The 12,090-nt window shown below is 45.3% G+C and overlaps 1 protein-coding gene across 1 annotated transcript in view; it reads left to right on the top strand.

Annotated features, from left to right (window-relative positions):
* Nucleotides 1-12,090, top strand: part of plekhb1 (pleckstrin homology domain containing B1) — a 67,767-nt gene that overhangs the window by 20,841 nt on the left and 34,836 nt on the right. The window contains exon 4 of the mRNA XM_055636584.1: nt 9,240-9,279. Coding sequence (XP_055492559.1) covers nt 9,240-9,279 — 40 coding nt within the window. The remainder of the gene's footprint in view (nt 1-9,239; nt 9,280-12,090) is intronic.

Below are 12,090 nucleotides of genomic sequence, written 5' to 3'. Positions count from 1 at the left end.
AGAGGTGTTAAGGCCCTGGTCAGGAAAAAGACATACATCAGATTTAGGTAGTCGGGATCAAATGAATCCGTCCGTGAGTATAAAAATGTAGATGTACACAAGAAAGCAAGTAGGAAGGCAAAAAGAGGGCATGAAATGGAGTTGGCAGGCGAGGTAAAGGAAAATGCTCAGAGATCGTACTGAGAAGATCGAGGAAGCTATTAAATTTTGGCATAGAAAATACCATGCCTTACTTCATACATGAATTACTAAAGAGGCAGTATTTGTGGTTTTAAAGCTCCAGAAGATGGATAAATCACCAGGACCTGACTGAGTGCATCCCAGGACCTCGTGGGAAGGTGGGGAAGAAATCATGGTAGCCTTTGTAGAGATATTTGCATCATCTTTAGCTACAGGTAAAGTTAGGTAACACTGGAGGGAGACTAATGCTGTGCTGTTATTTAGGAAGGGTAGCAAGAATAAGACAGAAAACTAAAGGCTGGTGATCCTGACAATGGTGCGTGGCCACAAAAAACTGGAGTAACTCAGCGGGACAAGCATCTCGGGAGAAAAGGAATAGGTGACGTTTTGGGTCGAGACCCTTCTTCAGACTTTATCAGGTTAGTCTCTCTATGGTGTTTGAAAGAGGGTCTCGACCTGAAACGTCACCTATTCCTTTTCTTGAGAGATGCTGCCTGATCCGCTGAGTTAATCCGGCATTTTGTGTCTATTTTCAATGTAAACTAGCATCTGCAGTTCCTTCCCACACATTATTGGTGGGTAAGCGGTTGGAGTTAGAGGAGATAAGGACAGGAACTAGCAGCATTTGGATACACATGGAACTAATTAGGCATCATCAGCATGGCTTTGTGCTTGGAAAATCATATCTCACAAATCTGATAGAGTTTATTGCAGAGGTCTCCAAGAAGATTGATGAGGGCAGGGCAGTTTGGCGTTGCCGATATGGACTTTAACAAAGCCATTGACGAGGTTCTTAATGGTAGACTAGTCTGGAAGTTAAATCGCATGGAATGCAAGGTGAGCCAAATGGGCTGCACGGTGGCCCAGGGGTAGCGTTGCTGCCTTACAGCGCTCGCAGCGCCAGAGACCCGGGTTCAATCCCGACTACGGGTGCTGTCTGTACAGAGTTTGTACGTTCTCCCCGTGACCACGTGGGTTTTCTCCGAGATCTTCGGTTTCCACCCACACTCCAAAGACGTACAGGTATGTAGGTTAATTGGCTGGGTGTATGTGTAAATTGTCCCTAGTGTGTGTAGGATAGTGTTAATGTGTGGTCGGCGAGGACTGGGTGGGCCGAAGGCCTGTTTCCGTGCTGTATCTCTAAATTAAACTAAACTAAATGGATTCAAAATTTGCTTGGAGGAAGGAATCGAAGGGTAGTTGTGGGGGAATGTTTTCCTGATTGGAGGCCTTTGACCAGTGGAGTGCCATGCAGATCAGTGCTGGGTCCGCTGTTGTTTGTTATCTACATTAATAATTTGGATGACAATGTAGTTCACATTGTTAGTAAATTTGCAGATGACACCAAAATTGGTGGTATAGTGGATGGTGAAGAAGCATATCTAAGTTTACAACAGGATCTATATCAGTGGACAGCACAGTGGCTCAGCAGTAGAGCTGCTGCCTCACCGCCAGAGACTAGGGATCAATCCTGACTGCAGGTACTGTCTGTGTGGAGTTTGTACGTACTCCCTGTGACCGCGAGGGTTTTCTTTGAGTGCTCTATTTCGCAATCATTGGGCATGCAGGTTTGGTTTTTTTCATTGTCCCTGATGTTTAGGATGCAAAATGTGGGATGACACTGAACTGGTGAACATGTGATTGGTGGCCGGTGTGGACTGAGTGGGCCGAGTGGGCCTGAGTGGGTCTGTTGTATCTCTAAACTCTGAGTCGGAAAGGTAGACCAAGAAATGACAAATGGAAGCCAACTCTGACAAGTGTGAGGTGTTGCACTTGGTGTGTCAATCCAGGACAGGACTTACACAGTAAAGACATTCTTGCCATAGAGGGAGTACAGAGAAGGTTCACCAGACTGATTCCTGGGATGTCAGGACTTGCATATGAAGAAAGACTGGATAGACTCGGCTTGTACTCGCTAGAATTTAGAAGATTGAGGGGGATTTTTATAGAAACTTACAAAATTCTTAAGGGGTTGGGCAGGCTAGATGCAGGAAGATTGTTCCCGATGTTGGGGAAGTCCAGAACAAGGGGTCACAGTTTAAGGATAAAGGGGGAAATGTTTTAGGACCGAGATGAGGAAAACATTTTTTACACACAGAGAGTGGTGAATCTCTGGAACTCTCTACCACAGAGGGTAGTCAAAGCCAGTTCATTGGCTATATTTAAGAGGGAGTTAAGATGTGGCCCTTGTGGCTAAGGGGATCAGAGGGTATGGAGAGAAGGCAGGTACGGGATACTGAGTTGGATGATCGGCCATGATCATATTGAATGGCGATGCAGGCTCGAAGGGCCGAATGGCCTACTCCTGCACCTATTTTCTAAGTTTCTATGTTTCTTAAAGGCAGCGCGCTGGCGAGTGGTACAGAATGGAGAGATCTGGGAAAACTGATGCATGGTTCCCTAAAAGTAGTGAGTTAGGTGGACGAGGAAGTGAAGAAGGTGTTTGGCACGCTGGCCTTCGTTGCAGAAGGTAATGAATACAATAACTGGGACATCAAGAGCCAGCTGTATAAGTTGTTGGTGAGACCACACTTGGAGAACAATAATACCCCTGTCCCACGGTACGAGTTCAGTCCAAGAGCTCTCCCGAGTTTAAAAAAAATCAAACTCGTGGTAAGCACAGAGAATGAACGTAGCGAGTACGTCGGAGCTCGGGGACGTCTCTTTGCGGCTCATAACTCTAACGGCAGGTACTCTGGAAGACTCGCTAATGACAGGTAGGCACGGGAAGACTCGTGAAGATTTTTCAACATGTTGAAAAATGTCCACGAGAGCCCCGAGTACCGATGAGTGGCCGTTACCGTAAATTTACCGAGTTCGAATCAGGGCAAACTCGGGAGAGCTCTTGGAATGAACTCGTACCGTAGGACAGGGCTTTAAGCAGTTCTGGTCACCCAGCTAGAGGATGTATGTCATTAAGTTGGAGAAGGTGCAGAAGTGATTCACCAGGATGTTATCTAGGCTTGTGGACTTGAGTTATATGGAGAGGTTGAATAGACTGGGACTATTTTGTTTGACGTATAGGAGGGTAAATGATGAACTTACTGAGATGTACTGAGATCATGGAAAAAGTGAACGCTCACAATCTTTTTCCCAGAGTAGAGGGTTCTTAAACTTGAGGGTATAAGCATGTGAGAGAGGATTCTTTCATTTTCTTTCACTTTCCTTGAAGGGTAATCTGTATCTGAATGAGCCACCAGAGGAAGCTAAAAAAGAGGATACAACTATGCATTTTAAAAGTCCTTTGGACATATGTATGGAAAGGTTATGTTTAGAGGGCTATGGGCCAAACGCAGGCACATGCCCAGTATTGACAGGTTGGACAGAAGGCCCTGTTTCTGTGCTGACTGAAAGTTTGCTCAACCAAATTAAATAGCCTTCCTGCAAGAATAAAATATTTCTTCTAAAATCTTCAATGTGAGAAGGGACATGGTGGGTTTTCTCCCTTTTCTATTTATTTTCTATTAGTTGTTTGTTAGTTTAATTTAGTTTAGAGATACAATGCTGAAACAGGCACAATCCTACACCCACTAGGGACAATTTTGACATTTACCAAGCCGATGAACCTACAACCTGTACGTCTTTGGAGTGTGGGAGGAAACCGAAGATCTCAGAGAAAACCCATGCAGGTCACGGGGAGAATGTACAAATTCCACACAGTTGGGATCGAACCCGGGTATCCGGCGCTGCATTCGCTGTAAGGCAGCAACTCTACCGCTGCGCCACCGTGACCGCCCATTGGAGACTGGAGAACTGTTTTGTATTCCTGTAATTAGCTTGTCGTTACCTTGTGGGAGATGCGTGTTCCACTGTGTGTGCTAGCTGTAGCATTTAGCAAATGTGGAGTGGTGGTTGTTTGTAACACCTCAAATCATAAAATGGGGGAATAAGATTGATGGGATTACATTGTGAGCTGATAGACAAAAGCACCTCCTTTGTTATAGAGAGAAATGAAATAAGCGGAAAGGATTCAGATATTCTGAAATTCATTAATTGTATTCCCATATTCTCATCGCATATTTTCTAAGATATAGAAGGAGGCCTTTCTGCCCATTCAATCCCTGTAGTTCTCAGAGCATTTGCAACAGTCACTTTCTCCACTTATTTCCTTGTGACCCATTTTCTTGAATACATTTTCATTAATTTGGGGCAGCACAGTGGTGCAGCGGTAGAGCTGTGCCATACAGTGTCGGAGACCCGGTTTGATCCTGACTACAGGTGCTGTCTGTGTGCAGGGGCGGAAAACCCGGGGGGGGGGGGGCAGAGGGGACACGTCCCCCCCATGTTTTGAGAGGTGGGGGACATCCCCCCAAGTTTTTGTAATCCCGATTTTAAAATCTCCGCATTTAGCGCTGGATTGAGCCTCCAAAGCCTCGCGCGTGTGTGTGTGAATGTGCACAAGCTCTGTGTGGAGTTTGTACGTTCTCACTGTGACTGCGCGTGTTATCTCCAGGTGGTCCGGTTTCTTTCCACATCCCAAACATGTGCAGGTTTGTAGGTTAATTGGCCTGTGTAAATTGGCCTTGTGCAGACTCAGAGGGCCAATCGGCCTGTTTTTACCTGAACTAAACTAAACTGAACTCCCCCAATTCTCCTGTCACCCACATGCACAGGGGTTAAATTACAGGGGGCAATTTACCTGCCAACTGATGCATCTTAAGGATGTGGGAGGCAACAGGAGTATCCGGGGTAAATCCATGTTGTCAAAGGGAGAACATGCAAAATTCACAGAGACTCCTCGGGATCGAACTCCTGCCACTGAAGCAGCACTACCTGCTGCACAACTCTCCCATCCTGCCAGGCAGTGACATTGATTCAGAGTCGTGTCAGTACCACAGGAATAGCTTGCAGGAATTTCTGAACCTCTTAAAGTTCACCTCATTCACCCCTGTGAATGCTGTTCATCGATTACAGCTCAGCATTCAACACCATTATTCCATCTAAACTGATCACCAAACTCGGTAACCTGGGCATCGACCCCTCCCTCTGCAACTGGATACTGGATTTCTAACCAGGAGACCCCAGTCCTGAGGTTAGACAAGCACACCTCTTCACATCACCCTTCTGCGTTCCACAGGGCTGTGTGCACCCCCTGTCTACTCCCTCTTCACCTATGACAGACACCTGGGTACATGGTACTAACACCATCATCAAGATGCAGATGATACAACGGTGATTGGCCTCATCAGCAACAACGATGAGCTGGCCTACAGGGAGGAGGTCCAGCACTTAGGACATATAAACAGACAACAACCTGGCCCTTAACTCCAAGAAGACCAAGGAGCTCATTGTAGACTTCAGGAAGTCCAGAGGCGGCACGCACACCCCCATCCACATTAACGGGACGGAGGTGGAACGTGTTTCAGCTTCAGGTTCCTGGGAGTCAACATCTCCGATGACCTCTCTTGGACCCACAATACCTCTACTCTGATCAAGAAGGCTTATCAGCGTCTCTTCTTCCTGAGTAGACTGAAGAAGGTCCATCTGTCTCCTCAGATCCTGGTGAACTTCTACCGCTGCACCATCGAGAGCATCCTTACCAACTGCATCACAGTATGGTATGGCAACTGCTCTGTCTCCGACCGGAAGGCATTGCAGAGGGTGGTGAAAATTGCCCAACGCATCACCGGTTCCTCGCTCCCCTCCATTGAGTCTTTCCAAAGCAAGCGCTGTCTGCGGAGGGCGCTCAGCATCGCCAAGGACTGCTCTCACCCCAACCATGGACTGTTTACCCTCCTACCATCCGGGAGGCGCTACAGGTCTCTCCCTTGCCGAACCAGCAGGTCGAGGAACAGTTTCTTTCCGGCGGGTGTCCCCCTACTAAACAACGTACCCCGGTGACTGCCAATCACCACCCCCCCCCCCCCCCGGACACTTATTATTTTTTATTCAAATCGTTTGCTATGTCGCTCTTCAAGGGAGATGCTAAATGCATTTCGTTGTCTCTGTACTGTACACTGACAATGACAATTAAAATTGAATCTGAATCTGAATCTGAAAACTGGATTACAATCTCTAACTTTCTGCAGTTGCTTCACAATAGAATGTCCACGATTCAGATTCATAGAGGAAGGGTCCTGGGGGAGACCCTTGCACATCACCGTTCTGCATTAGTTATTTCACTGTCATTCCCAATTTATACAGAAGGGCCCGTGTAGTACGAATTCCGAGAAGCAGCCCGGCAAGAAATGGTTTTGTTTTCAGGACATATAACAAATCAAGAACCTATCAATCCCTGCTTTACAATATAACTCGACTCAAAATGTGTTTATTCCATTTTGCCACCCCCCACCAGCAGCAATTCACTTGCTCCATCTCGACTCCAACTGGGAATTTCTGTCTAACGTTGCAAGAGACCAGGGTTGTGAGTCATGTCATGCATCCACCATTCCCACTCAAGCACAAGAAGACCAAAAGCTATTCAACTACATCTTCACAAGTTTAAACATTGATCAGACTGTAATTACTGTGATTGTTCCACAGTGTCTGTACCCAGTACTGTTTAAATGTGGGTATCAGAGTTGAGTTGAGTTGAGTTGAGTTGAGTTGAGTTGAGTTGAGTTGAGTTGAGTTGAGTTGAGTGATACAGTGAGGAAGCCGGTGCCTTGGACCACCGAGTCAGACCTGACCTGAAACATCACCCATTCCTTCTCTCCAGAGATGCTGCCTGTCCCGCTGAGTTACTCCAGTTTTTTTGTGTCTATCCTCGGTTTAAATCAGCATCTGCAGTTCCTTCCTACCCATTCACACCAGTTCTATCCTACATATTAGGGACATTTTTTATAGAGGCAAATTAACCTACAAATCTGCACATCTTTGGAATGTGGGAGAAACCGGAGCACCTAAAGAAAACCCACGTGGTCACAGGGAGAAAATATAAACTCTGTTAAGCCAGCACCCTTAGTCAGGATTGAACCCGGGTCACTGGTGCAGTAAGACAACAACTCTACCGCTGCGCCACCGTGCCGCCCACATTCCGTAAATCGCTCCATTATTATTTGGCAAGCTTCCAGTAAATTATCTTCCTCGTCTGGCAGGGGGGGGGGGGCGCTTGTCTTATTGATGTTGAGCCAAAGGCATGGCCTATGAGGATAAAAGCTGGGCAGCTTATCTAACTCTCTGGGCCCAGGAGCAAATATCTCTGATGCTCTCAATTTAGAAGATAATTATTGCAGTCATTCATCAAAATGCTACAGCATGTTATTTGCCGAGAAATCTACGGGCAATTTGATGACAATGTTCAGTGAGCTGGAAGATTAGAAAATTCAAAACACCTTTTTAAAAGTGTGCTGACAAGAGTTCAGGGCATGCATGATCCTGTTAAGAGTGAATGGCAAGGCAGGTGGGCGCAAGGAAGCTTGAGTGTCAAGAGAAACTGAGGCTCTGGTCAAGAACAAGAAACAAACTTATAGGAATAGGCAGCTGGGATTAAGTGTTTCCCTAGAGGAATAGGGGAATTGAGAAGCAGGCTAAAGAAGTTGTCTCCGTGCGGAGCCAAAGGAGATGGGTAAGGTCCTCAATGAGTGTTTCTCCTCTGTTTTTACCGTGGAGAAAGACATGATGAAAGACATGGGAGGCCCGGCAGCACAGCAGTAGAGTTGCTGCCTTACAACGCCAGAGACCCAGGTTCATCCCTGACTACAGGTGTTGGCTGTACAAGGTTTGTAAGTTCTCCCTGCATGGGCTTTCTCCGGGTACTCCATTTTCCTCCCACACTCCAAAGACATACAAGTTTGTAGGTTAATTGGCTTGGTAAAAACTGTAAATTGTCCCGAGTGTGTGTAGGAGAGTGTTAGTATTCGGGGATTCGCGGAAATGGTGGGCCGAAGGGCCTGTTTCCACACTGTATCTCTAAACTAAACTAAACTAAACTAAACTAAACTAAACTAAACTAAACTAAACTAAACTAAACTAAACTAAACATGAGGACAAGGGAACTTAGACAGTCAATGTAGGTGGCTTCACGGTTTGGGAGGTGCTGAAGTTCCTAACGCCTTTGAAGGCAGAGAACTCTCCCGGGCCTGATCAGATATATCCAAGGACACTGGGAAGCTAGAGACGAAATTGCTGATGAACTGGCTGAGATTTATGAGTCAACATGATCGGGGGGGGGGGGGGGGGGTACACTTTCCGAATGTTCACCCCTCTGAAGGATTTCCTGACGTCGACCTCTGTGACCGTGACAGAAATGCCATCGCAGCGAATGGGGGCTCGAGAAGGCACATCAGTATTCTCTCTATCAAAGTGTGCGTAAAACGCACTGAGTTCATCAGGGAGTGATGTATCGCTGACATGTGAGCTGCCTCATGATTTTGCCTAGTAGGAGGTGATTGCATTCAGACCCCGCCACAGCTGCCGAACATCTGTCATCCTCCAGCTTGGAGCAGAAGTCCCTTTTGGCCTTTTTGATGGTCGTATCTGGACTTCTTGTAGTCCACAGTATCTTCAGACATGAATGCCCGGTGTCTGGACTTCAGAAGAGTGCGGATCTCATAGTTCATCCAAGGCTTCTGATTGGGAAGCACATGGAAGGTTTTTGTTGGGATGCAGTCCTCTACACATTTTTGTAATGACTGTGGCGTATACATTCAGGTCCGTTGCCGAGTCCCTGAACATTGCCCAGTCTACAGACTCCAAACAGTCCTGGAGTTGTTCCTCTGCCACCCCGACCAGAACGTGCAAACCCCGCACAGAGAGCACCCAGTATTCAGGATCAAACCCAGGTCCCTGGCGCTGTAAGGCAGCAACTCTACCGCTGCACCACTGTGATGCCCCTTTTTAAAAATCACCTTTTCACTCCAGCATAGGCACAATTCAACTTTATCGCCTGAAATTTGGCTGGGAATTAACAGGACTATCATTTGGATACATTAACAGGACTATCGTTTATGCAATCTAACAATCTCAAATATCCTGCATTTTGGAAATGTAGCTTATTCTTGAATCAGAAGGTAGTTAGTATAGGTTTCTGTGCACCTTGTTGACATATTGCAGAAAAAATATAAATCCAAATCAGTGAAACCATTTTCTAAAAATGTATTTGTTATTGTCTGTGGCAGGGCCTGGAAACTGGCGTTCCTGGAAACAAAATCTAACATGGTAAGAGCACTTTTTGAAACAGTTTCAAATTTATAACAAAGTTGTTTTTCAAGATTTTTCCAAGCAATATTTAATAGCCAATTAGACATGAATGAAAACGAACAATGTTTAAATAAATCCAAATTTGAGTAGATTAAAATTTCATGAATTCCAGCTGCATAACGTGGTGAGACTTTGGCTTGGATTAGCGTTTTGTTACATGGCCGTTGACCCAGAGATATTGCAAAAAAAGATCTCATTAATATGAATTGAAGTTATAAATAAAATGAACATAAAACCTGATTATGTGCTCCCTGCTTTGTTCTACAGTTGCTAATCTCATTGCTTTGTTCTAAGATTCAAAGTGCATCTATTATTCTGACTGTGAATTCTGACACCTTGCGTTTTGCAGCACACGGAGTGGTGGACTGGAATGAGGGTTGAACTGTCCACTTTTGTGTCAAATGCATATTTGTGGATAGGCACATGTGCACATGTCATAGACAATGGTCAAGATGAGCACAATTTGTTTAATGGGGATAAAACATTCCCCACACAGACACAATACTTCAAGAAGGTCTCCAGTACCTTTGCTGGGGGATTATGGTTGGGTAATAAATGCTGGCCTGCTGGCAATGGCCACATCCTGTAAATACAATAAAAAGCAATGTATTGCAGGTGCTGAAGACTTGAATTATAAAATAAAACAGGAACAGCACAGTGGCGCAGCGGTAGAGTTGCTGCCTTATAGTGCCTGAGACCCGGATTCCATCCTGTCTGCACGGAGTTTGTACGTCACCCCCTGTGACTGCGTGGGTTTCCTCCGGGTGCTCCGGTTTCCTACAACACTCCAAAGACATACAGGTGCGTAGGTTAATTGGATTCGGTAAAAGTTGTAAATTGTCCCCAGTGTGTAAGATAGTGCTAGTGTACAGTGATGATCGCTGGTCAGCACGGACTAGGTGGGCCGAAAAGGCCTGTTTCCATTGCGTATCCTTAAAGGTAAGTCCTTGGAAATAACTCAGTGGGCTGTCTCAAGTTAGGCAGCACCCACACAGAGGTCTGAAGAAGGGTTTCAACCTGAAACGTTGCCTATTTCCTTCGCTCCATAGATGCTGCTGCACCCGCTGAGTTTCTCCAGCATTTTTGTGTACCTTCGATTTTCCAGCATCTGCAGTTCCTTCTTAAACCCACACAGAGCTGATGTTTATGGGCAATTATAATTCATTGTGGGAGGGATGTGGCGAGAGAGAGAGAGAGAGAGAGAGAGGAAATGAAATCACTCTACAATTTCAGAATGTGAAAAGTCTTTTGATTGTATTTGCTTCTATGAGTCAGCTTGAACTAAAAAGGTGATGATAATTTTAGTTTGGTTTAGGGATTGCCCAATATCTGCAACTGAATGGATAAAAACAAATGGCTGAGAATATCAACAATCATTACTCTCCAAATGCAAAAAAAAGTGAAAACTCACCGCCTGAGCTGTTCAGTTCTACCTGCATAAAGTTTGGCCTTCAAAGAACATTGGGTTTCTGGTACATTAGATCTTAAGTCTTAAATAGGAGGAATTATTCTCTTTGCTTTAGTGCCACAAGCTTCAAAGAGAACTAACCTCCTGGTTATATGTGTTCGGAAAGCCCAATCACTGTCCCGGCCAGGCCTCCTCTGCTGTAACACTGCTGATTTGTGATCAAACACCGTTTTACCACAGCAGGGAGGATTCTCGCTGCAGTAAAGCAACGTTTTCCATTAAACCCATTCTGTTTTTGGCATAGATACAATGTTAGGATTCATGTCATTCTTTGTTGTTTCCCACGTTGGGATGTTGTGGGTAAGACAGTAAATTCTCAGAGATAAACAGGGCGGGGAGAGAGGGAAGGGGGAGCTTTAATTGTCAGCCTACATGACAGGAAACCTGTTGATTATTTGAAACATATGCTACTGTTAAACCTTGTCAAACCCTGCAGGAAAACCCCTACTCCCAGGTTTTTCACATGCATGCATCCTTCCTGCTGGTTCTGAGCTTTTTATGGCCTCACAGATCTCAGACATGAATTGTGACCATTTTCTAACCATTACACAATCATGAAATGTTTATTTGTCTTTATTAAAGCAGCCAATGTAGATTCAGTATTGTCCATTGTAGATTACAACTCTTGCTGAATTACCTACAGTATGATTGTCTCTCAGTTTAAGGTGGAGGGGAAAAGGTTTAATAGGAAACTGAGGGGTAACCTTTTCACACAAAGGGCGGTGGATGTACGGAACAAGCTGCCAGAAGAGGTAGGTGAGGCAGGGAATATCCCAACACTTAAGGTGCATGGATAGGACAGGTTTGGAGAGATATGGGCCAAATGCTGGCAGGTGTAGCTGGGACATGTTGTGGGCAAGTTGGGCCGAAGGACCTGTTTCCACATTGTATCACTCTATGACTCTAAGGACTCAAATATGATGCTTACAATAAGTGGGAGTTGGTCACAGCAGAAGGACTTTAGGGGCATCAGTCAGGGTATTGAGTATAGAAGTTAGGATGGTATGTTACAGTTAGACTAAACATTGGTGAGGATGCCTTTGGAGTATTGTGTTCAGTTTTGGTCAACCTGTTATAGAAATGTTGTCATTAAGCTGCAGAGAGTGCAGAGAAGATTCACAACAGTGTTGTCAGTACTTGAGGGCCTGAGTTATAGTGAATGTTTGGGCAGGTTAGGACCTTGAAGTTAGAGAACTCAATATTCACACCATTAACCAACTCACTATTAGTCGCTGGTCTTCCCCTCTGGAATTTATGTGAATGGGAAATCCATTGTCAAGTTTTTACTGGTGAACTACGAA

The sequence above is a fragment of the Leucoraja erinacea genome, chromosome 6 (genome assembly GCF_028641065.1).
Source record: "Leucoraja erinacea ecotype New England chromosome 6, Leri_hhj_1, whole genome shotgun sequence".
Lineage (NCBI taxonomy): Eukaryota > Metazoa > Chordata > Chondrichthyes > Rajiformes > Rajidae > Leucoraja > Leucoraja erinaceus.
The sequence above is the reverse complement of the archived record's forward strand: the minus strand, read 5'-3'. Positions and strand labels throughout refer to the sequence as shown.